Source organism: Corvus moneduloides, chromosome 8, assembly GCF_009650955.1.
Source record: "Corvus moneduloides isolate bCorMon1 chromosome 8, bCorMon1.pri, whole genome shotgun sequence".
NCBI classification, from domain to species: Eukaryota; Metazoa; Chordata; class Aves; order Passeriformes; family Corvidae; genus Corvus; species Corvus moneduloides.
In genome coordinates, this window is record NC_045483.1 from 8,499,727 (window position 1) to 8,525,369 (window position 25,643).

General features: G+C 43.0%; 2 protein-coding genes across 6 annotated transcripts in view; one reads left to right on the plus strand and one right to left on the minus strand.

Moving 5' to 3' along the window:
* The window catches only part of NRAP (nebulin related anchoring protein), a 47,811-nt gene extending 46,386 nt beyond the window's left edge, over nucleotides 1-1,425 (plus strand). The window contains exon 42 of the mRNA XM_032116664.1: nucleotides 1,010-1,425. Coding sequence (XP_031972555.1) covers nucleotides 1,010-1,111 — 102 coding nt within the window. The 3' untranslated portion in view covers nucleotides 1,112-1,425. The remainder of the gene's footprint in view (nucleotides 1-1,009) is intronic.
* HABP2 (hyaluronan binding protein 2) lies at nucleotides 476-24,146 on the minus strand. 5 transcript variants are annotated; one of them, XM_032116670.1, is made up of 16 exons: nucleotides 23,987-24,146; nucleotides 16,236-18,750; nucleotides 15,759-15,795; nucleotides 11,705-11,851; nucleotides 10,707-10,835; nucleotides 9,519-9,626; nucleotides 8,983-9,099; nucleotides 8,548-8,667; nucleotides 7,748-7,919; nucleotides 7,228-7,316; nucleotides 6,883-7,114; nucleotides 5,866-6,008; nucleotides 5,390-5,524; nucleotides 3,758-3,903; nucleotides 2,669-2,869; nucleotides 476-1,069 (listed from the first exon to the last, which is right to left on the minus strand). In XM_032116670.1, the coding sequence occupies exons 4-15, from the start codon at nucleotides 11,787-11,789 to the stop codon at nucleotides 2,693-2,695; spliced, it is 1,653 nt and encodes a 550-aa protein (XP_031972561.1). In that variant the 5' UTR covers nucleotides 11,790-11,851; nucleotides 15,759-15,795; nucleotides 16,236-18,750; nucleotides 23,987-24,146; the 3' UTR covers nucleotides 476-1,069; nucleotides 2,669-2,692. The 5 variants fall into 5 exon arrangements, with proteins under 5 accessions (XP_031972561.1, XP_031972560.1, XP_031972557.1 ...); XM_032116669.1 differs by lacking the exon at nucleotides 16,236-18,750; XM_032116666.1 differs by lacking the exons at nucleotides 11,705-11,851; nucleotides 16,236-18,750 and having other exon boundaries at nucleotides 476-1,098.
* Between the last annotated feature and the right edge of the window lie 1,497 nt (nucleotides 24,147-25,643).

The following is a 25,643-nucleotide window of genomic DNA, read 5'->3' on the forward strand; positions in this document are numbered from 1 at the left end:
AAGCATTGAAGGGAATTCAGCAGTGTCAGTGTCAGGATGTGTTTTCCTCAGCTTGGGGATGATTTCAGATCTCCAAATGTCCTGTGGAAAGCAGAAGCAGAGATGGAAGGGACTCCCTGTGCAACTCCTGTTCTCTTTTCCTAATTTCAGCAGGAACCACGTGTTGCCATGTAATTCTGTGTTGCCATATAATCTCCACTGGCAGCTGTATCAACAGGCTGGTGTAGGCTCCCAACAGCATAATGTGTGCTGGGGGAGGCTTTGTGCAAAGGGGCAGTGCTCCAGCCTCCTCTGCCTCTGTCCAGCCCAAGGTTAAATATATTACAAGCAGGGATCTTCCAGGCTTTGCTTCTGCCTGCCTCCACAGGGATGACTCCCAGCCTACAGTGTCCTAGCACAGGAGAGCAGAAGTCCAAACAGGAATCTCACAGCCCTTACAGTTAGGAAGCATTCAGCTACAATAAAAGAGAAGCACTGCACTTCAAACACTTTGATCATTTAATTGTTAACTTTGGTAAGAAGTCAAACAATAATCCAGACCAAAAGAAACAGTACATATCCATGATTTACATTCCCATATGAAAAGTTACTCAGGAAATAAGTGAGAACTATGGTTGGGTGAAGCATGTAGTAGGAACTACAGGCAATATCTTCTTAAGTAAAAGGTATGAGAGTGATCTGATGGTCCCAGGCAAACCTACAGGTGTGCAATCCATGTGGAACTCAGGTGTTTGTTGGTTTGCTTTTTGTTTAGGGTTCAAAATAGAAACTAGGACTTGAGCACATTTAGTCCTTTGGTATGTGAGGTATCTAACTTACATGAACAGGTCCGTTTTTTGTACTTCTCCACTGCAGAAATACGCTTAGTGCAGAACAGTGATTTAGATTTTCCTCATTTTTTTTGCCAGTTGTGTAATTTTGAGCATGAAAATATTGTTACAGAATAATAGTTAAAACCCTCTCCTGTCCGCTGGCTGGTTTCACAATTTATTTGGGTGTGATTTTACAGGACCAGTTGGCGACAGAAGGATCTCAGCAAGTCGGAGTCAACCCCGATGCTTCAGAAATTCTGCAAGTCAAGAGAAGGCAAATGCAGCTCTATCAGAAGTAAACAGAAACATGACATAACACAAATAGATTTTCATCTTGTCCTGCAAATCCTGTAGCTTTTCCAGTTTTCTGGGAAGCACAATAGATGGCATTTAAAAATTTTTGTTTTAAAAAGCAACCAAAACATTGCAATTTATAACTGATAATTTTAATTTTGTGTGGACACTTTGTGATTTACCACTGAATGTATTACAGATTCTGCTATTTATTTAAAGCTGTAAATGAAATTAGTACTAGATGACTGGCAGGCTCAGCTTTGTACCACGGATGGTAGAATATGAAAGAATTTGTAATTAATAAATCAGGTGACTCTTATTCCATATTTGTAATTTTTGGAGTTCCTGGATTATTGGCACCATTGACCTAAGAGGATACAAAAGTATGATTCAGTGGTTTAAGAGATGAACGAGTCAAAGGCCAGTGGGAGCAAAATTATAACTGATGAGCCAAAGACAGGTTTTCTAGCAGATGTCAGGCAGTCTGCTCTAGACTATCAGAATGTATTCAGAACACAATTAGTTCTTCAGCCTTTTTAAAACCTTCCAAAGTAAAAAATCAGGATTACTCTTTGCAGTAGGGGTAGCTATTGACAGATTAGGTAGCTGCTTAGAGAAGGTTGTAAATCCTGGAATTCAACTGAGAGTGACATTGCTAGTTTAAGGAATTGACTCTTCACAAACAAGTCTATTCTTTATATCCTGATTTGATACCAATTCCTTGTTTTTCAAATTTCTGTGCAGAATCACTGGGCAAAAATTACACAATTTGACATGTACATCTTATGAGAAGCCCCAGATTATGCAATGGCTTTAGACACAGATTTTTTAATGGCATTTAATACTAACTAGGTCTCACTGGTATTGTTAAGCACGTACAAACCACTGTAGATCTGGAGTAAACAAGTAATTATCCTCTAATCAGGAATAAAGTGAATAATTCTAATAGTGTTTTAATAATTCTTAAAGTGTTTTTTTGTTTTTCAATCTGGAATGCACAGCCAATGGAATTTGTAGCTATTTACCCACAGAAGTGGTTTTAAAAAATAATTGTCCTGCCTGATCCTCTCTCCTCAAGAAATTCCAATGGCTGCAATCTTGCAAACTCAGCCACATGGTGATTCTTGAGTATGTGAAAAATGGTACTGGCTGTAAGAGCACACACCAATAACTTTGAGGTATCAGGGTGCAATGAGTGCAGAAAAAACACACCTTTGACAGGAGCATGAGGGGAAGAGGAAATGTCTGGCAGCACCTGAGCTTGGCAAAGGTTCATGACTTGAAAAGCAGGTCTAGAAACATTGATATCAGTGCCTTTGATTTTTTTGGGGAAGAAATGGAGTAGCTTTACTTTCTGATCTGTTTAGCTACAAAATGTGGGCTTATTTCAAAGCCCACAACAGAAAAACTATCACTGACATTCTAGCTAGCATTCTAAAGGCTATTTTCAAGATGGTGATGAAGCATGCCCCATGTAGGCCGTGAGAAAATATCAGTAATATTTTTCATCAAAGAGGAGGCATTTGGAGAATTGCTGAAAATAGTAAATCTCTCAATCTTACCGTTTGTCATTCCAAATCTCTCTCCTAATAATGTGATCTCGATGAAGACTGAATTACAGCTGTAATCCAACTGGCGAATTTTGTCACCTGGGTATAAACTCCTGGCTTGTTTTTTAACCCACACCCATCACCCCAGCTCACAAGGCCGTATACGTAGTAGGAGCCGTTTTCTACACAAGTCAGTGGGCCTCCAGAGTCTCCCTGATGAAGGAAAGCACACATGTTCAAAGCATGAAGCAAAATATTAACCAAAATCAGAATGGTTCTCTCTCATCACAAGACTTTGAAGCTGCAATGGTGGTTTTTTCCTATGGCATCTACCATCAGATGCTGCTTAGCCCCTGAGTAGGCTTGCAGTTCTGTGACCAGGTCAAATGATATCAGACATTTTGGATGTATGTTTTCATTTTTTTCCAGTCTGTGACGTCTATCTGACAAGGTCACATGAAATTTCCCAGGCGTGAAAGTAGCAGGAACTCAGAGTCTGAACTCAGAAAGATAGAGATGTGATCCCTGGCACAAACGAAAACTTAAGATGTCTCACACTCCTCAAAATAGCCTTATTCTGAGTTGGTTGGTCTCATTTTTTTGTTTTACTTCTGATTTCTATTGCAAAATACAGTCTACAGTGGTAATTTGCACCTTAGGAAGTGTTGTTCAATCTCTTCCCTACCTTACAATGGTATAAGTACGAACCTGTTTCACATTTGTGGTAGCTGGAATGAAAAGAAACATCAATACTGACTCCCTGCGAGTCTTAGCTCTGATAGTGAAAATCGGATTAGAATTGACACTCAAGGTAGAGGCCATTAAAAAGCTGAGGTAAAAAAAGAGCAAGTTTTCAGGTTATTTTGACAAACTGCCTCAGAAGCCAAGCTTTCCAGGCTGGTCTCTTGATTCCATAGATCTGCCTGTAGGTGACAGCGGCAATATTAGCTCTAAGGATGTACAACTCAAAGTGTACTGCAGAAAGGCTGTTGAAATACACTGATGTGAGAACAGATACATATGCAGCATGCTGCCAGAGCTCTGCACAGCCTGACTCTTTACACGAAAAATTAGTGTTCAAATACAAAAAAAGCAACAGACCTGACAAGAATCGATTCCAGGTTTCCGAAGCCTTCCTGCACAAAGCATGCTATCATCCAGTCTGTTATCATGTAGTTTGGGTTCATTGCATTTCCTCTGTGAAATCAGCTTGACATTGGCATCTAACAGCTGATGGGATTGTTCATCTATGGGATGTGCACCAAAAAAGTGGAGTCACCTTCCTCCATTCCTGTTACATGTTGTCTTTTATTCAAAACATGATCTTGCTTGCCGTATAAATGGGATGGGGGAAGAGCAGGGGGGATGCATGTGCTAGCCTGGGAAGAAAATAACTATCTGGCTGAAATGGTAAGTTTCCAGTGAGTTGGAGACTGAAGTTTCACTCAGGACACTGAGTTGTTTCCTGAATAAAAGTGGAGTCAAGTATTTAGAATTTGGTTCCAATCAGCTCTCTCCGTGTAATCCTGCTTTTCCAAGGTGCAGCTCCCAGAGGTCCCCATGGGACTTTGAGCTGCTCAGCACTTCTCAGGCTGGTACTATTGGATGCTTTCACATGCAAGCTAATGAAACAGATGAAAACTGAAAATCATACAATATTTAAGGGCAATGATTAATTACAGCAAATCTAAAGACATAACTTGACATCTAAAGGCAATAGCCAGAGTTTCAAAGTACTACATCTGTAGATAATTAAAGGTGGTTTATAAGTTTGGTTCTGCTTGAGTTGCAGGAAATATTCCATTTCTTCAGTGATTTCCTGAAATGCTAATAATGGCTCTGCTCAAAGAAGGAGCCATCTAGGTTGAACACATACAGGGTACTTGATATTCTTTGTTGGGGAAAAAAACCACATAAAATCCCTTTTACCCTTTTTAAGGGAGACTTATTTGGAACTTTAAAAAATGTCCATTAGATTCTGTTGGTGCATTCTGATCAAATGAGCAGACTCCTCTCTTGTGGACTTCAAAGGGAGTTAAATCAGAAGGGAGAATTCCATCCTGTGTATCATATCAGGCTGTATCAGCCACAAAGCACTAGGACATCTACTGCAGCCTCAGTGACACGTTTTCCTTCTGCTGCTTTACAGCAACACATCAATCAGAACATAAGAAAATGCATTTTTCAGAAAATTGCCATTATCATTTTTTAAGCATAATAATTTCTCCCCTTAGGATTTACCATGGGCAAGAAAGGTTTTTGGATAGAGCTGGTTGAACTTGAAAAGCTTGGGATTTTTTTTTATTTTTCAGTACATCTGAAGGTCCAGATGCTGCTTCTGAAAAGCTTTATCTGACCCAACGGGCTGGAAAACCATGTGAAAATTCCGGTCTTTCTTGGAGCTGTCTTGAAACACACAAGATATACAATAGCCTCTCTTGATACTTCCTTGCTTCTGCTGCTGGCTTCAGATGAAACCATGACATAGATGGCAGGCAAAAGAATGCATCAGGCATTTTATCAGAACTCTGAAAGGTTTGGTTGATTAAGCAGTTGGAGATTTCTGGCTAAAGAGTAATTTGCAAGGCATGCTTTAGCTGATCTTACTTTTGAATTCCATGTCTTGGTTTCACTAGTGCCTAAGTCCTCATTTGGGTCTGGCAACTGTTACTGAAAGTACCAGCCCACCTGGCCACTGAAGTACCCACCAAAATCCAGTTAGCCCACAAGTACCTGTCTCTGTCTCGCCCCATCCAGAAATGAAGCAGGAGGCCCCAACAGGAAGGAAGAAGTCAGGGACACATGCTGTTTTCACATACTTTGTTTCCACTGCACAGGAACCGTCAACAGGCTGCAGTTTAAGTAGTGCTGGAGAGGAGATAAACAATAACAAAAAGTATTTGGAGCTAATTTTGATCCCTAACCATTGTTACCAGTGTGTGATACAACCCCATGCAAAGCTGTATAAACCCAACATTCCATTTGCCCCCCTGTGCTGGACCTGTTCCCATTGTTTGATTCCTCCTGTGCAGTGACTTCTGCCTGCCCATCACAAGTTACATCCCAAAGATTCAAATGGGTCCAGATCACAATTTGGCCTGATTATTTCCAGAGCATAGTCTCAATGAGAATTTTACATTGACTTTAGTCAATTGGGAGAGAGGCAAAGGTTGGAGGTGAGCCACATGAGTATCAAATAAAGGATTTACCAATATCATTGTACAGGACACCACCCTTGTCTCTGTATTCACCATGTAAAATTATTTGCACTGCATCAAATACTTGCTCATGATTCTCTTTCGTCTTGAGGTTTTGCTTTCCAAGGGCTACTTGGATCTTTGTTTCTGGGTTTCTGGAAAAAAAAAAAGTCATTTATATACAGACATTTTCTATCGGTGGCAGTGAAAACCTGCACTTTTAGTATGAAGAAGTCAAGATATTCCTTCCTGTTGTAAAGCCCATCCAGAAGATTTCCTAAAATCATTATAGGAACGCTTATATAGGAAAGCAGTGGTGGAAAATACATGTGCTCTTAAATTGTTGCAATCATGATATAAAGTGATTTAAAGCTGCATGTATGTGATTTTCTCTGCATTTTAGGGCAGAGTAACAGTGTGCACATGATCTGTTCCTGTGGCAGTGATGACGAGTGGCAGCTCATGTAGCCATGGGAGTACAGTTGTTTGCCGTTGTCTGAGCATATTTAAAATCATCTGTGTTGGAATGATTTCCAGTGTGTAATTTACCTGTTTCCTAGGGTGGTGGCTTCCAACTAATTCAATACAAATGTTGGAGGAAGTGTAATATTCTATGCTAGTTGACACAGAAAAAAATTAAAGCTAAGTGCATATTTTGACTGTTTCAAAGAACTTAATTCTGATGTAATACGTGATGTTGCTTATGGCATCCCAACATCCCCTGAGTTTTTCATAGTTCTTCTTTTATACTTCACAAAATCTTGTTACTTTCCTCCTTTTTCCCTCTACACAACTTCTTTAGCTCATTTTATTTGAGTGGGGCCTAAGTTTTTTATTCCAGCAAGCACCATTTTCAAGTATATAAACATTTTTATGTATGTGTCCATTTTCTTTTTACATATATGTTTTCCTTTCAGTTTGACTCCCAGCAATCATTTTGATTGCAGATAATTTGGATACCAAACTGCCTTTACTAACCATCCTGATTTTTATACATTTATCTACCCTAATCATAAGACTTGCACCTACTCAAGGCAGTGTGCAGCAGTAAGAACCCAGCATGATTTAATTAGCACTCCACCACAGAAATGTTCATTCCCATCTGGAGTCTGTCTCTGCAGAGATGCCATCCAGGGATGTTGTCCAGGTGTAGCCTTGGATCCACCATAGATCCTCTTGCGTGTTCTACGAACTTCTGGTTGTCCACAGGTTTGGAATATTTCAGGGGGGTCTGTTGGGGGTTCTGTTCGGGTCTCTTCAGCTGCATTGGAAGACAGCAGATGTATAATGCAGAGATATCATCAGACTGGAAGAGTTAAGCAACCTGCTGCTCTAGACCACCTGCTGCCAAATCACTCTCTTCTAATTCTTTACCTGAGCAGGGTGAAACATTGCAGTATTCCCAATCTACTTTCTTATTTTTTCTGATGTAGCACCAAGGTTTTTCATCCTCATCAGGATTCCTGAGGGGAACAGTTGAGAGAATCAGTCATTGGGAATGGGGACATCTCCATGAAACCAGTGAAGGAGCTGAGGATTCTTAAGTAGTAGCCTCATGCTCCCATATGGGAGATGAACTTCCAGAGATAATACTTCATAAGATTTGACAAAGAAGAGGCCTGAGCGAGCCATACAATACTGCCTTATTACTATTCCCATACCTATCTTAGCCACAAGAGAAATGTGGGACTGATTCAAAAATAGAGGGCAGCTTCTGGAAGCCTCACATCAGCATGGTTAGAGAAGGCATCTCTAATATTCTGGTGTTTTATGGGCAGGCGGTATCTAGAAAGATGTGAGATCTTAACACCACCAGTTTCTCAAATTTGTGAGCAGTTTGTCCTCAGGGATCTCTTTTATACAGACCTCTACAAATGCTTCTTCAAAATATTACCTGCAGAAGTTGTGTTCACCAATGCCGTATGAGTCAGCATCCTCCATAAAAGCATTAAAAGGGTGGTCCAAGAGATGGTGGGAATTCCAGTGCAGGCAGGTCCTGCCATTTTCTGCTTGGTTCACTGTTCCTCTGTATGTAGAGGAGTCCTCTTCATAACAATCATCAGGTCCTGTAGAAAGACAATGCTCATATAAAAATGATTTTGGTGTTGCTCCTTGCTCAAAGTGGTTCCTCTTCCTTCCGTTCTTTGTCCTACATTCATTTTATGGAGGATCAGAAGAACCTGCTGGGCCAAGTAATTATGTTCCTTATTGTACACAGGCCAGAAATTAGAATAATGTCCCAACATATGTCCACCTTCTAGCTTGATTGACTTCAAAGGCCACTCCCCTCAGCCTGGGGAGTCACAGGCAACTGAACAGGCATCTTCACTACATCAGATTTTGAGTGTTTAAGGAAAACTCGACACTTCTTCCCTTTGTGACATGTGACCTCTGGGAAATGTGTGCTCACTCACTATATACACCAGTGGGACCTTGCCAAAGCACACTTAGAAAACACCCTGATGGCAACTGTTTCAAGCCCCTTTGCCAGCACTGGCTGCAGAAGTCAGCCTCTTCCTCTGACCCTCTCTCCAAAGGGGCTGGTGCCCCAGTGTAGTCAGGCTCTTGGAGCAGTGACAGGAAGTCACCACAGGATGCTACAGGAGTAGCATCAGTTAGTGTGGCTGCAGGGGGAAGCCAGCCCCTGGCTGTCTGGAGGTTCACCCCTACCTCTGTCCTGGGACTGTGACGTACCGATCTCGCAGAATCTCCCTCTGAAAGGTTCAGGGCACTTGCAGGTGAATTTTGACCTGTATCTGTTCCGTCTGCAGATACCTCCATTTTTGCAAGGGTTTGGACTGCACTGTTTGGATGCTGTCAATGTGGAAAACACAGAGCCGTCTTGTCAATGTGCTGAACACTATACAGCCACTCGCATGCCCAGTGGAAACTGGAGAGAGCTCCCACTCAGACTGTTGGCTTTGAGTTCTCACAAAATCTTGAGAAATGCGTATCTCTGGGGGTTTTACCAGTGACTGAACCACCACCCCTCAAATCAAGCATAATTCATCACTGGCCGGGGCCGTGGATGGGAGCTGCAGCATGACTAGGGCAGGATCACCCTCTGCAGTGGGTGATTTCCCACTGCAGACCAGCCATGGTGCTGTCCCCCCCACAATTTGTGCTCACCATATTGGCAGGAGGGTCTCTTGTAGGGAGGCTTGCAGCTGCACTTAAAATAAGGTGGAGTTAATATAATCAGGCAGTCACCATGGTTGCAGTTCTTCTCCAGACACATGTCCTCCACTGTGGAAAACAGGGACACAAAGCACATCATCAGCATTTGTGTGTGCACAAGAGCTGCTCTCTTGCAGGGATCAGGGGAAGATGGCTTCTCTTGACTTCAAGGAAGCTTTCATTTGGCAGGTGTGGACTTGGGATCTCACTTCTCATTCACAGTATCTGCGGCAAAAAATCTGTGGTACCAGTGAACAGCTCCCCACTGCGCCCCTTGCAGAGCATAGAGGAGCACTCCCTGCACTCCTGAGGTCTATTTTACTCGATGCTATTTAGACAGGCTTTGGCCTGGATGAGATCCTAAGAACTATGGACATGACTGCTGTGGGCTGTCAGAACACTCAGCTCAGCAACCTGTGGTTTTATAAGTTGCAACAGTAACATTAACTGCCAAAATAAGGAGTGTAAATTAGCAAGAGAGCAATTACCTTTTTCACATGTAGTCCCACCGTATGGCTCAGGGCAGTGACAGCTGAAGTCTCTTCCTTTGGCTTCACATGTACCACCATTCTTGCAGGGGTTGGAGAAGCATGCATCTGCAGAGGTAAGGATGGAGATCTTTCAGCCTCTCAACCTTCATCACCTGCTTTTTCTTCTTGCATTTTGTGGCTGCAGGAGTCAGCAGGCACAGCACCCTGTGTAACAATTGCTGTGCTTATGCATCAGCTCAGCAGCCACAGGAGTGGTTCGAGTTGCTGCAGAGTTTATTCCAAGCTGCAGTGGCTCATGGCTTTGGGTCTGGGGATGCGCTACTCCCTTTGCCCTGTCTATTACAGAGCTGTAATGGGGCAAGTCCCTTCTTTTGATTGGAGGTAGATTTGCCTCTGTGGCATTGCTTCTGGCTGTCTGCCTTCATGCACTTAGTCTGGAGCGATGTGGATTTGGCATTGTCCTGTTTGGAACATAGCATTAAATCTCCCATGGAACAGCCATCCATTAGACTACTACCATACCCCTGGGTGGCTGTTGCCTCAAGGGAGCTGGCACCTGATGAAAGTCACTTGTGTGCTGCTCTTTACACTGCGCTCAACATCTCCACTGCAGACCAGGCTGCCAGGAGCAATTGGTATTGGAGACAGACAAAAGTCAGCTCTGCTTGTTTTGTACCAGGGGATAACTTGGGGAATGTTACAGGCAACTTCCTTGCCTCTCTTTTTGAGTCCCCCGAGCAATCTCAAGGATCCATTCCTGTTTTCCTGAAGTTCAGCAAAACAAAAAAAGAAAAGGAAATAAAACCCCTGCAACTGATAAAAGAAGAAGAAGAAGAAAAAAAGAAACCTGCTCTACATTTGATTCCTAGCATAAATACAGAACATATATTCCATGAAAACAGCAATTACATCTTTCAGTGTCTATAGACAAATAAGCCTATGCTTTTTTGTAGTAGCAATCAGAAATGTTCTGCATGATCAGAATCCATCCTGTGAAACCTGGAGATAAAACACAGGATCCTTACAAGAGAAATACAAAGAAGAACACTGCAAACGATCCTCCTAACTCATCCCTTTGATGCAGGCATTTCGAGAGCAGGCTGGCAGCCAGGCCTGCCATGCTCACGCTTCAAGCATAGGGTTGGGATTTTACCCCTTCCTTCCCTGCCCACCCCTGAGAGGTACCTTTCATGTCAAAGCTATCACCTAAAGATGTCTCAAACCAGCTAATTTCTTCCCAGGGCTCCTGCTGGAGGTTGGTGTCCTGATCTGGTTCTGTGTAGTCGTAGTAGTTCTCGTAGTCATCAGCCTCATCTGCAGGGAGGGGTGAGAAGAGAGTGAAAGAACAGAGGAATTAAAACTGGAACAAGAAAACTTATGAAAGAAGTTAATCCCTGAGATGGACAGTCCTTTTTCCTTTCGCTCATTTGGGATGTCAGTGGGTTTAGAGACCATCTTGAGGACCAAAGGTGCTGTTCAGCTCCTCCTTGGCATAGGCAGAGCTCACCTAGTGTCCAGCATGGCCACCCTGAGCACAGCTGGCCCCAGCGCTGCCCTCGAGGATGCTCCTGAAGGGCACTGGGGCTCTGGCTGCCCAGCCATCTCCTGTGGTAACAGTCAGGATGCCCCAGAGGGGATGCAGGCCAGGGCTATCCAGGCAAATCCCCGTGTGGCACCACAGCCGGGGCAGACGCTGAGGCAGGTACCAGCACAGTGACAAAAAGAGATTCAGTTTCCTATGAGAAGAAGGGGTTTTCTTTGTCCAACTGCTTTGTTGACCATCACCACTGCTGTTGCAGAATGAGGCAGGGCCCTCCCCAGCTCAGGGGCCCTGCTGTGTGTGGGAGCACAGAGTCCCATCTCGAGGGCAATCAGGGGACAGAGGCCCTGACGCACCTGCAGGTCTGCGTGACTTCTCACCCACAAAGAGCCTTCGAGGAGTGAGAGCCCGGCACTGCAGACACGTGCTGAGGAGCCCAGCCCTGCCTCTGCCAGCCCGTGGCCTACAGGAGCCAGTGTCCTCACGGGGCCCGCGGCGACCCGCGGCTTCGCCAGCCACGCTGGGGGGGTTGTTTGATTAAAGTGGGCTGGCGGCTCCTTGCACAGGTACAGCTCTTGCCAGTGGAAGCCACTGCAGTGTTTCAAAGACAAGCTATGGTAATGAGCAAAGCTAAGCTACGTACAGAGACATTTTAAAAAGCTCTCCCCTAGGGCTGGACCGATGGCCCCATGGATAATGCTCTGCCTTGAACTGATTATCGACTGCATTATCTTAGTTTTCTCTCCTCATTCATTCGCTTGCAGCCTTTATCTTTATTCTTTCTTTGCTTCTGAAAAAAAAAAATTCCACGTTTGTACAATGGGTGTTTTATATTTCATATTAAAATAGAACCGTCTTTTTTCTTCTTTTTTTTTTTCCTACATGCCAACTCTCGTTTCTCACAAAAAAAAAAAAATAGAGGAAAGTTTCACCTCATTTATTGCTATGTCAAGTCAAGACTCCTTTTCCTCAGCTCATTATTTCCACAGGAGCCGAATCTCGACTATGTGCAAGTGTTGCAGAAGTGTATGCCTTGCTGGGGAACAGAAGGATCTTGCTGAAAGATAAGGACATTGTCTACACTGTACAAAATTAAATTTAATGTGATGTAGTTAAGGTAGAAAAACAAAAAGGAAGTTTTGCCTGAAATGCAGCCTTCAAGTTCACTTCGTTGGAGAGGAGATTTTGCAAATGACTTGAGGTTGAAGGAACTGTCTGAAGTAGTCTGATTTTGTATCCCCTGTTTATTTCCAGAATCTTAGAGGGGCACGTTGGCTTTTATTCTGCAGATGCTTTCTGAAGGATGGGGTATCCCTTTTTATGGAAAAAATATACCTGCTAGAAGTTATGAAGGATGAATAGGGGACTGACGGCTGCAAAGGCAGACTGCAAACATGCCAGCGTGCTTTACAGAGGCTGGTGAGGACTCTGCTGAATCAACAGAGGAAAAATAAGTGCCCCAAATGAGCACAAATAGCTAAGCTGTTGTAGAATCATCTACCCTGGTTTTTAAACCAACTGCTTAGTGTGAGTTGTTAAGAAATGAAGCTACTGTCACTTGATTTTTGTTTGGCATGATTTCTCAGCCACAGATTAATCATTTATTAATAACACCTATGTAATTACTTGATATGTTATGAACTATTTCTAAGTGCATCTCTTCTGTAAACAAGTTGGCCGAGATGTAATTCATGTTTTGCAGGACGTGCTTCTGGCAGCTCTGAGTGGCTGGGGAGCACCACGTGCACTGATGGGGCAATTTTGGGACAGGCTGTTGCACACCTGAAGCCAGTTTGGCACCCAGCAGCCCTCAAAGAGAGCAAGTAGCCAGGGCTGAGGTAAAGCAGGCAACACTGGCCAACCCCCTTAAAGGCTGGCAATTACCATTTCAAGAAATTTAATGGCCAAAGCATGGTGTTAAGGGCGCATATGGAAAGGGCTCAGAAAACATCAGCAAGCCCTTTTGGGTACCCAGGCCCCCATGTGGATATGGGAGTCAGGAAGCTGAGGTTACTGTCCAGGAGACCAGGCAAGGTGATGTAAGAGTGCAGCAGATCTGAGAAATGAGTAGTGTCCCTGCTTTCCCCATTGCCATCCCTCTTTGTAAAACTGAGAAACAGACATAGCTCCTACAGGTCACATGGGTGATGTTTCCCATCTCCCAGCTAGTCCATGTCATCTCCAGCTGCATGAAACAGTGGAAAACAAAGACCAGAAAACCCTGGCTGGGGCATATGATACCAAAATAAAAGGTGTCTTCTTATTTATCACTGCTTTGACACTAAATAACTGTTTGCCTTCCACATATCTTATTTAAGAAGTGCTCCCATTCCAATTTTTTAAATTATTCATAACAAGCCATAGGTGTAGTAAAGCAAAAACAACACTTTTTTAAATCTGAGCACATAATTAAAGCACAAAATCTGATACACTGGTTGATTTAAACATATTACTAAATCAGAGTGCTCGTTCTTTGTAAGTGCTGGAAAACCTTAACATGCTTAAAAAAAGCAGTGATCTGACATTTGTCACTGAAATGTGACTATTACATGAAATTAAATTAGACATCCTGCATGCAAATTTTCAAAGAATAACTTTCCTCTGTGTAGTACAAAAAATCCCCCCATAATTGATAGACAGAGATTGACTTTTAAAGCTTCAAATCAGCTTTGAGGTCTGGGTGATCTTTTAAACTGCACAAGCTTTCATCTGCAGTTTTTCACATTGCCAAGAGCTGTCAATCAAGCAATGGATTTCTGATCAATATCCCCTTGTTCATTAGCTTACACGGGCTCTCTGTTACAGAGAGAACAGATATCCCAATGCCGACAGTCACACTGTTTTCAAAACCTTCCCTGGATCAAGTGATGACTAATGTTCCAAGTGGGAAAGTGATGCATTAGGATGCCATCGGGTGACCTGAATTGCGAGGTAACTTTGTTGGACTGCAGTTGTCAAGATGAGTGATGTGCAGAGTTAAAGCCTATTGCCAACACACATCAAGAGCGCCAGAAAGTACCCAGCATTTATTCAAGCTCTCTGAGCCTCTGGAGACTGACTGAAATCTGGCCTAATTTAAGCAGGATGAGTTTTCCTACCACCCCCCTAAATACTTTTTGTCCCCAGCTCTGAGATTATTGTAGTGTTATTTTTATGAGGCTGAAATCCTGACTGTATTTTAAATAATGAGATATTCCCCATTTACTTCTGCAGAGATGAGACCTCACAGTATTTCCTCCCTTCCAAGCGGGCTGTGGCTGGGAGTATCTGCAGCTTCAGAAAGAAGGGAGACTGGCTAACAAGGGAGGCCAGAAAGCCTTTCAAATAGTTTTGTGGCTGTTACTTAAAAGCAGTTTTGCAGCATTTTTTCCCTCAGAGGGATGGATGTGGGGCGAAGGGGGACCGTGATGGTGAAGGAGTGGAGACTTGCAGGGGGATGGGGAGTAGGAGAGTGGAAGGACAGACGGAAGGACCATACACCACAAGGCACGGAATGAATTAAAAAATTGTGAAAGGGATACTCTACCATCAAAAGGCAGATCAACCGTTTTGCACAAGGCTGTGTAAACAGGTGTGCAAACCCTGAATCAAGTGCATGGCTGTGGCCAAATATTTGCAGAACCCGAATACTGACCTCAGACACAAAAATTATTTGGAAATTTGTTTTCTACACACATGTTGTTGGAACAGCAACATTGATTTGGCTGGTGCTGTATGAGTGCCAAGATTTCTGGTTTGACCTGAAAGCTGAAATTCCACTGAAATGAACAGAAATGCAGATGAATAATGAGTGCATACTAAAACCCACCCTATTTTTTTGCAGGAAAATGAGCAAAATTATTGTATTATTTCATTAGCTATGCATTAGAAACTCAAATCTAGGAGCCATTGAAATCAAGAAAAGAAAGAGCAGGGCTTACCTGCAAAAATACTAAATTATTCAATAAAACCATAATCTTCTACTTGGACCATGTAGGCTGTGAAAGGATATACAAATCCTCACACATCCTACACATCCTCACACAATATTCATCACAGCTTTTCCCTTATCAACATCTTAATGCGATGCAGCCTTTAACGATTTTTTACTTGCATGGGCTTGTTTTTGAACCTTCTTGCACTTGGGACAAAACCTTGCAGAAATAAGTTCCACAGTTAGTTGCATGCTGCAAGGGAAAGTCAGCTTTCATTTATTTGACCTCCAGTTTTCATCCCCTTCTAGGTTCTTTGCTTATCCTTCTGTGAGGTTTGCAGCCCAGGACCATGACCTCTCCTCCAGACCATGGCCCACTGCATCACCCATAGGTCCCCAAAGCACATGAAGGCAGAGAGTGACAGAAAAGTCCTGGCTTGGGACGGAACTGAGAGTTCCAGGTATGGTCCAGGAGAACCCTGTGATCAGCTGCACATTGGTACTGCTGCTGTACTTCTGGTTTGGCTCCAGTGTGCCAGACACACTCCTGGCTGGGATATGATGATGTACAGCACCTGTGGAGGTCTGAAAGCACTCACCATATTATTTGTCCGAAGTCAAACAGACTTTTTACTTGATGATAGACCTTCTTTTAAGCAAGGCTCTGCATGAAGTTAATATAATTCAGCACTGGGGACTAGTGAAGGGTCTTGATGAACCAGGTTGCCAGACTTTCAGTTTTGTGGCAGGCAGAAGCTAAGATGAAGAAAGTGAAACCACTTACCTTCCATCATGTTGGCCCAGAAGGAAAAATGGGAAGCCTGCATGAGATAATAAAGGTCAGAGAGTCAGTTTCTGAAAAAACAAAAGCCAGCGCAGGGCTTTGCTTACAGTACAAAGATTCTGTTTGCCCCTAGTGCCAGACATCCAGATAAGGCTGTTACCCACTTTGGAGCTAACTGGCCTAGATTTCAAGAGCTCTTTGAAAAGAGTAACAAAAAGTCAACAGTCTGTGGGAGAGGTCTGCCTTTTCCAAGCATACAGCCTAAGCTGCAGGGCTGGTCTGATTTGGAGCAAACCTGACCTGAACGAGTTAAATTGTCTCTTTGCTTATGAGGTGATGGCACATTGGCTACTTGTCAAGCTTCTCTGAGATGCTGACAGAGGCCACACTCCAGCTGGCTACCAAAGCCGGAGGCTGGGAGCTGCCCGGGCACGGCAGAGTGTATGTTGGGCAGTGCAGCATGGCCCAGGTCCTTACCTCCAGTGCGCCCAGTGGGATCTGGACCCCTGAGCTGGAAGGCTGTCAACAATGTCTGGATACAGGAGAATATTTCTGGCACTTTCTGTGAGGAAATGCCGTGTGTCCCACCTGCAATGTGGGGCTCCAACCTTTCCTGTTTGGCTCATGATCAAGGGCAAAAAAAAAAGGGAACAGAAGAAGATGGAAAACAGCTCTCAGCCTTTGAAGAGTGTGAGTGAGGTTTGTCTGAAAGGAAAGGCACTGACTCTACACCAGGACACATCCCCAGCGTGACAATTTCCGTTTGCTTTCCCTCTTGCTCTAAATCCCAGCTGCAGACAGGATTACCTGCCTTCAGTGAGGATACACATGATAACGGTGGGTGTAAAGGAGATTTGAAGCAGCTGTTCTTCATCCCTCACATGATTTTAGGGAATAAAATGTATTTCCAAACAATTTAACACACATGGTAAGGACAGCACACATACACACACAATTATATGTGCATCTATGCATTGCTACAGATACAATTAACTGTAAATATATGCCCTGTTTAGTCACACATTATTTGTAGAAGAAAGACATTCTCAGATAACACTGGTTGCGACTAAGAACAAGTGAATCAGAAGCAATGAATAAGAAACAGGACAAAATAAAAAAGCCCAGGATTCACGTTTGTGAATATTATCTGGAATATATAAATGAGTTTTTGCTTCAGGCACGTTTGCGTCCCTCTTGTGTTTGAGCCAGGGAGAACAGACACTCCAGCTCTCCCCTTCCCCACTGACATTAATGAGAGCAATACCCCCTGAACCACTCAGCAGAGCTCCTTCCCAGGTGCATTTGAGTGAGCCACACACACAGAGAACTAAATCCTTTGCAGCTGGAAGGACACACATCCTCACACAATTGCCCCTCCAGAATCAGCGTGGAGATGATGGTAAATGAGAAGGCTGTAAAAGCCCTGTCCTTGGTGTATACGTTTCCTGAGTGTAGGTACAGCTTTCTTCAGATCCTTTGCCAGACCCCAATGGAGACTGTATAAAGCAAAGGTCTAATTGCTCCATTTACAATTAGTGGTAGCGTTCATCCATAAACACAGACCAAAACAAACCCTGCAAGTGTACTTCTTTCTTTTGGAGGAACAGATGAAACAAAGAACAAGGAAGCAGCATTGGGAGCAGTATGATGCAAGAAACATTTCATGTCCCTCTCCAGCTCTCTGTGCTGCCCTGTTGTGCTCTTTGCCTTGTGGGGTGGAAAGGGTTTGGGTCGGAAATGTTTGTCTTAGTGAGTTTGCCCCTGCACTTGGGGCAGCCCTTGGCACCTCAGGGAATGCTGGAGGGCTTCAGCCCAGGCTGAGCGAGGTGCACCAAGCTGTTCTGTGCCTCAGTTTCCCCAGCTGTAGGGTGGAGATGACATTCTCACAATGTTCACACCCCACGAAAATAGGAAAGATGAGAGACGTAACATTGCACTACGCTACATTCTTTTCCAGCTTATCCACCTGTCCCTCTGTCCAAGCACAGGCAGAACTGACCACAAAAGGGCAGGTACCCTAAACTCCCTCTGGCAATGAACTGGTGCCCTCGACAGTGCAGGTTTACACTATCATCCTTCAGAGCCGGCACAGGCTTGGTGGCTGGTGACTGAGTCCCAGATTTTGATTGCTGCTTTTGGATGAAAGCCTCTGTCTGCTGCCACAGTATAAATGTTACTGGGAACAAAAGCTTCTGGAGCACCCAGCACGGAGAGTCCAGGAGTTAAACACAGTCTTTACTGTAAGGCTCCTGTATCTCATTTTGTACTGAGGCTTTCCCTCCCTGTGAGCCTGTCACAAGCTGCAGCAGCAGAGCCACAGGAGACAAAACCTCTGGCAGAGCTGACTTCTCAGCATGGAGAGTTTTCTCCTCCCTCCTGAGGTCCACTGGACCACTCACCAGACCACACTGGTTTTGAAGCATTTTCTCCCCTGCTAGCCAGCACAGGGCCAAATTTTACCATCTGGATTCATGGTGTGAAGCTTGCCATGGTGGTGTGCAGCAGAGGAGGAGGAAGAGCTCACTCCTTCCCTCCTGTCTGCTGGAGCTCTCCCCTTCCTCCACTCCAGGAGAGGATGTGGGATGCAGGATGTGGGATGCAGGATGTTGGATATGGGATGCAGGATGTTGGATATGGGATGCAGAAGGAGGCTGTCAGGAGGGGTGCACAGGGTGGGGGTCCGGGAGGCGGCTGCAGGAGGGAGTGCAGGCAGGGGCAGTGAAGGCAGGGCCTCCTGCCTGCGGTGCCGTATTGCTCGTGGCCAGCAGAGGAGGATCTTGTCCTTCCGACGAGGTGCAACACTGAGCCCAACGAGGAGCAGGATTCGAACAAAAGGAACGGGGGCGGGGGGAGAAGAAATTAGACTATGGGGCTGGTTTCACCAAACAATCTCCTTGCTGCAGCTCCACACCGATACTTTGTGTGCTCTGTCAAGAGGGAATAAAATCGCTGGATTCTGTTCATAGCCGATCTGCAGTGATGAGGGACAAAGCTGGAAGAATTTGCAGAAAGCAATTTTAAATTTTATTACTTTAGGCTCATAAAAAAGGAACCCTAAAAAAAAAAAAAAGCTAGGAGGGACATTTTATACGGGTACCAGTGCACTGCTGGCTATGGAGCCAACTACATTTATAGGGCTCCTAGAAAAAAATTGTGAAATTCAAAATATCGTAATTTCACCTGACCTTTGTTGTCTTTTGTCACTGTAATGATTAGCACTTCACTAAAACTTTAGCTTCATTCCTCCAAAGAACCTTCAAAATTTTGCTAAATAGATTTTGTACTAATATTAAACATTGCAGATACATGATACACTCAATTTTTCCATTTCAACTCCTTAAGAAAGAGAGACTAATGAAATGTAATAGATTTCAAACAGAAATGACAGAACCATGAACTTTCCTCATCTCAGGATGGAATCCTGCGGCTCTTTCTCAGACAAAAATGTCCAGTTAATCTCTAGCAATTCTTTCTGCATAAACCCAGGAAGATTTGACCCCAAATCCAAGGGAAATTATTTACAGCTGCCAAGGGCATTCTGCAATTGAACTGTTTATTGTGTCTTGGGTACATTGCTACCCCTTATTACAACAAAAAATGAATCACTAAAACACAAAAGCAGGTGGAGAAAGAGAGCAAAAAGGTGACAGCCCAGGGTTATGCTGTGAATTCACATGAGTGCAAGACAGACTTCCAGAGAAAACATTGTAATTACTCAAGCTTGCATGACAAGAGTAGCAAGAGAGATGAAAACTAGCTCTGTACATACACACACACTGCAACAAAGCACTACAGGAATTCCAGTATTAAACTGCACTGCTAGGAATTGGCTTAGTCACTTAATTGCATTAAGTCCTGCAAATTCTCCTGCAACTTGTCACAAAGTGGCCTCCACAGCAGAAAAACAAAGATTATGCTTTCATTTGTTCATCTGTGAAGTCACAGCTTTGCAGCCAAGAAGGTGGGATGGGGTTGAACTGGAGAATGAAGATGGATATTTGATCAACTTCCATCCACAAGTGACACGAGCCATGAAGGAGCCATGAGGGCAGACACAGCTACTGCCTTCTCGTAGTGAACCCCTTGATCCTGCTGACAGCTCTCAGTAGGAACCTTTGTCTGGGCTGCTTGCCAAAGGAGGAGGGAATTGACAGTTCTGATGCTCTTACAATCGGCCAGATTTTTGCCTGCAGCCATCTTGGGTCGTGACAGTCTTTGAACTTCAAGGGAAAGTGGCTTTTCCAGCAATGACATTGTATTTCTCAGCCAAGGCCATGGTTGCAGTATAATGAAAGCAGGGCATATTATCATCTGTAGCACACATGCAACACATGTTGTGTTTTTAGCCTGGGAAACCATTCTCTGAAAGGATTCCACCAAAACCTCTGAGTTCTTCACTTCTCTACTAACAAGACATCTCCTGCCTCCACACTGAACTGCAATTTGAGCATCAGAGTAAATGTTGTGGTCCTGGTCGACCAGTCCCAGAGAACCCTGAGAAGTTCACATTTAAAATCATTATTTTGCTGATTATTTCTTAGTGAACCCCCATGGTAGCACCTGATACAAAACCTAAAGGGATCCAGGGAAAAAGCAAAATCCTTCAGATGTGCTGCTGAAATCGGCTTGGTTCTCTGCTCAGGAGTTACCTGCTCCTGTTTTCCAAGAAATCAAAATTTCCAAATTAATCTCTGCACTGTAAGATGCAGCCTGGTAGCAGCTGGGTGTTTTTAAAGCTGCTCACTGGTGGATGAGGTGTGTTTGTGCTCCCAGGTGGAAAATAGGGTCAGCCTTGAATGCCACAGCAAGGGGAAGCTACAAAATGTGTTTCAGGGGGCTGCAGGAGCCAGCTAGTCACACTACCACAAGTGCCTGTGCTATGAAACACTCCTACAGCCAGTGCTGGGAATGCAGGTTATACTGCTAGACTTAAAGCTTATGCAAAGTCATTAAGTCCCTTTAGTTACACAGGATATCAACCTGCACGCTGCAGGGCATAAGCTGATTGCCTTCAGGGGTCAGCAAGCAACGCTTCCCTCTCTGAGAGCACGGTGCAAAATTAGCTGGGGGCACTCCCAGGGCTTTGTTGCTTTCGTGCTGCATCAGGCAAATTTAGGCGAGCATTGCAGAAGGGTATTACACCTGATGGACCACAAATCCAGGCGGGCTTGGCAGCATTCACTTCTCTCTGCAGTGATTGGTTTGCAACACAGTGGAGCGTGAAACCCTTGTGTGCATGATGAAGCCCTGGAGTGAGGGCGAGGGGAGCAGAAGTGGGAGTTTGCTACAGGAATGGATCTGTTGGGCATTAGAAAAAGATGTCAGACAGAGTTGACTTTAGAACATCCTAAAATGTTGGTCTCCAAGCACCTGAGGCAAGGAAAGACACGTACCGCTGCCAACAGCATCCTACTTGAGGTGCGCCAAGAGGGAGATAGGCCCTTATGATAAGGGGCTCATTTTTGCAATTGTTTGATCTTAATGTGATACTTTTATCCTTCCGTTTCCACTACTAAGTGCACTTGATTATTGGATTGGGCAAGGCTAGTGATTTTGAAACACTTTCCACCACAACTAAGAGGATATCAATTTTTTGAAGGGCCGAAATATTCAGTGAAGAGCCACCTCTTCTAGTCTGACCCTTGCAAATCTTCCTCCCTGCTGCCAGGGAAGTTGAGTTTGCAGGCAAATTTGATACAAGGAAAAGGACTGATCTGAACACCTGTAGATTTAAAAATAACTTTTTTTCCCTGTGAACATGTGCTGAATCACTTTAGACCACTGTTAATTGGGAGCTGCAGCCTGGTGTACAGGCAGGGGCAGCACTGGAGTGTTGTGGGATCCAACTTTGTATTGTCCTGTTCCAGATTTCTCTAGCCCAACTCAAGCATACCATTTAAATCTGAGTGTATTCTAGGAAGTTTGCTTCAGAACAAGTCTGGATAAGTGAGGATACACAGCTCGGTTGCAGCAGAGTTCTTTGGCTTTCTCTTCGGCTAATTAAGGAATACTTAACAATAAAATGTCTTGATGGCAGGCGCATTGCTACTACAGTATCTTGCTGAGCAGAAGTGAAATGAAAAGCAGGGGGAAAAAACCCTGAACCCGAGAACTCCTGCCATGTCTGAAGACAGTCTTTGGTGCAGTTGCACCATACATGCTAAAGTAAAGGATCAAATTCTGACCTCACCATGCAGCTTTTTGCTTTTTATGGAAATAGTTTGGATTCATGCAGATGGCATCAGTTTCTCTTCAGGTAGTATGAAAGAACTGAATGAAAATTTTTGCCTTAGGGTTCTGCTCCAAACCTGCCAGATCCATGGATGTCCAAGTATTTTCTTGTTCCATTGTGACTGACTGAGCACGAACTACTGCTTAAACCCATTTTTGACTTCTGCTGTATTTCACCAGTAATATTTGTTAATCAACTTATTACTTATAAAAACTTCTAAAACCAGATTCAAATAAAAATGATGAAGATAGTTCTAGAAAAGGTTGAAAATAGGAATTTAAGGGTGTTTTCTGTGGTTTCAGCAAAGTGCATCATCTATTATTTTTTCATTCAAACTATTTTAGTGCAACTTTTTCTTCAGGACAAATCATTAAGACAAAAATATCCTCTCATAACTTGTTTGTCATGCAATGGTCACGTCATGGCAACTCATTCCCCTCTTTTTTTTTTCTAGGATCCATGCCAAGTGCTAAGCCAGAAAACCTTGTTATAGTAATTATGAAGAAAAAGCATGTTTTATTAAAAACTAGCCTGCTGAATATTCTGTCGTGCTGCTTTTCAATGACAGCAGAATTGCTTTTGCATTTTAGCAATGTTAATGAATTTTCAGGGGCGGGGAGACATATAGTCTACATTTTCCATTGCAATTTTTAAAGCAACATCAGATTAGGACTGCCAAAGGTATTGAATCAATCTAAGACTTAGGACTAGTTAGAAAAAAATCTGGGCAAGACTTCATGTTGTCTAAGACTGGTCCCACATCTTCCTCACTGAGCATGAATTAACACTGCCAAATTCGTTAGGAGCTTATTTGTATGAGGTGGCATTCCCACAAAGTCTGTAAAACTGGCATTGAAGTATCCTAGAGCTGATCCCCTCAGTAAGAGGCTACATGTACTACTGGAACAAGTGTGACATTGGTCCTGGTGATACGCTAATTAATCATTACTCTATTGAGTTGTAAAAATCACTGATCTCAAATTCCAGACTTCTTAAAAATATCTATGCCCCATTAAACCCCCTCACTATATATTTTTCCCGAAGAATTAAATTTAAACACATCAACATCTGAATTTTTGAAACGCATTTCAGTAAATATGAACCTGCACACATAGGAAATGTCACTAAGAAAGCAGATGTTTTAAAGAACCTCAGATTCCTTCACGAGAAAATCTACTTGATTGCTTGGAAGAACAAAAGAATTTTTTTTTAAACTGACTTTTAACTTTCTTTTGATTACAAGTCATTCTTCCAATCTTCTTTAAAGAGGAGATGAATAGATGTAGGAAAGTATATCAAGCTCTACCATGGCAGAGCTCTGGTCACCCCTAGCTGTGTTGAATATTTTGCCATTAACCTTCTTCCCATGTTAGCAACAACGATAATTAAGTCATTCAAAACATGTGGCTGGGGGAATTTTATCTTTTACAGAAGAGTTTGCAAAAGTCCCAACGCAGTGCCTACCTGTTTAATCCAGTATTTAGTCCCTTCAGAATGAAGACTGGAAATAAGGAAGAAACTATTTACGGTGAGGGTGGTGAGTCACTGGCACAGGTTGCCCAGGGAGATGGTGGACGCCCCATCCATAGAAACATTCAAGGCCAGATTGGATGGAGCTCTGAGCAACTTGGTCTAGTGGAAGATGTCCCTGCCCATGGCAAGGGGGTTGGGACATGATGATCTTTAAGGTGCCTTCCAACCCAAAACATTCTATGATTTTAAGATGAGCTGCCCATGCTGCAACCTGGTGTTCTGGGACATTTCTTAGTGCCCAGGGCTAGAAGAGGGACTATGCTCCCCACCACAGACCACTGGGAGTGAGGCGACCACTGAGTGTACCCAGAAGAGCCATTCCTTGACACTGTAGATGTCTGCTCCAGAAAAAACCATTGGGCTTCTCTCTTATGCTGCATTAACTTGGTCACCTCAGTGGCCTGAAATGCGGATACAGCAGAGCTGGCACATGGAAAGAAAAGGAGGATAAAAACATACTCACGCACAAACATGTGGTCCCTAGGAGAATAACCAGTGGAAGAACTTGAAGGATCAAAGCACTGCTAACCATTCTCATCTTTTTCTTGAAATTAGCTTTTTCTTGAAATTAGCTTTTTCTTCTTGCCTATGTTTTTTCAGACAAGCCACAATCTTTCGAGGCCAAGCTAATTCAGTGCAAATAATTAACCACGCTTCAAATATTGTTTAATGTTCAACAGATTGCCCTGATCAAATAAATGCATCCTATCCAGATAATCACTGCATTGACCACTGGCAAATGTTCCAAATCAGTAAGTATCAAAGTATAAATTAACAATAAAAACAAGCATTGACCTTGTATTAGAAATATCTTTCGACTATTATTATCAATTGGAAAAAAAGTATGAAGCATACTTACCTCTCTCCCACCTGAAAATTACTGAGATCTAGTTACATAACATATGATTTTTAAAAATATCAAAGTGTGGGTTTTTTATTATTTTCTAAATTTCAGACATGAAACAGAGTTCATGTTCTCAAGCTTTTGTCCACTAATGTGAGAATCGGGATTCATTTTTTTTTTAACAGAATTTTAAATTCTTGAAAACCTCTATTCTCCTGAGGCTGAAGCATTTGTAACAACAGTAGCAACGCAGGAAATCAGAGTATTACTGCAAGATAAACAACCCTCTATTGCGGAAATGCTGACAAACTCTTGCTGATCAGAAATTGTTTGTACTACATGTTACAGAAACAAATGAAGTGACCATTCTTTCTCCAAGACAGTTTAGAACCTGAAAAGGAAGGACGTGATAGAAATAGTGTCCACATGCTGAAATATGAGGAAGAAAACAGTGAAATCCCAAGGGCTTCATAATTTCCCATCCTGAATGTGAATTTTGTGGTGAAAGAGACAGTTGTGAGCACTTGATTACAGTGACAGGTGCTGAAATTTGGATGCCAGAGAACCTTGTTTCTGCTGATTCCTTACTGTGGAGCATGAGCAATCCTAAAGGAGATTTCATACACCAGAAAATACACAAAGAATTTCAGTATCCTGACTATGCCACATGTGCATACCTTAAGCAGGTGCCTATTAGCAGTAGATAGACGTTTGAGACTTAGTATGTTGGTGGCCAGCCACAAATACAAGTTTATGAAATTCCAGATTCTTTAACTAGTTAGAAAGACAGCAAGATAAAAGGAGTTAGATAACACGCGACTTTATGTAATGTGTCCTTGAGTAAGCTGATTTGCACTGAATTTTAATAGAGCCCTGATTCATCAAATCTCAAACAGAATTAAGGTATGGACTGGATCCTAATAACATCATGCTTTATATCCATGAAAGATAAATTAAAGGATGCAAAACTGCTATTGACAAACATTGATTATATGTACTTTGATGGACTTTGAAGTTGTGCCAGATGCATCTTGTCAGCCTCCAAAGTTTTCTTTTAAATCTCATTGCATAAGGCTTTTACTTTTTAATTATTTTTTCCCTCAGCCTCTTTGATCAAGAAAAAAATGTAGATCATATTTGTGTGATGCTATTTCCTATGCATTTTACTTAGATATGCCCTTGTGCACAGCTCATGATATGTAAGAAATGTTACATGGCACCTACTGATCTTACCGTGTTATCATGGGTGCTATTTAATACTTGATTGACCTTCTCA

What these genes read in the sequence shown, in the direction of transcription:
- HABP2 (XM_032116666.1), bottom strand. Translation starts at nt 24,061, where the DNA reads ATGAGAATGGTTAGCAGTGCTTTGATCCTTCAAGTTCTTCCACTGGTT. An exon ending in CAATGTTTCACCCTGCTCAG is followed by an intron (nt 7,115 to 7,227) that starts GTAAAGAATTAG and finishes CTTCCAATGCAG; the next exon opens with CTGAAGAGACCCGAACAGAA. An exon ending in ATGGGGCGAGACAGAGACAG is followed by an intron (nt 3,904 to 5,389) that starts GTACTTGTGGGC and finishes CACATCCCATAG; the next exon opens with ATGAACAATCCCATCAGCTG.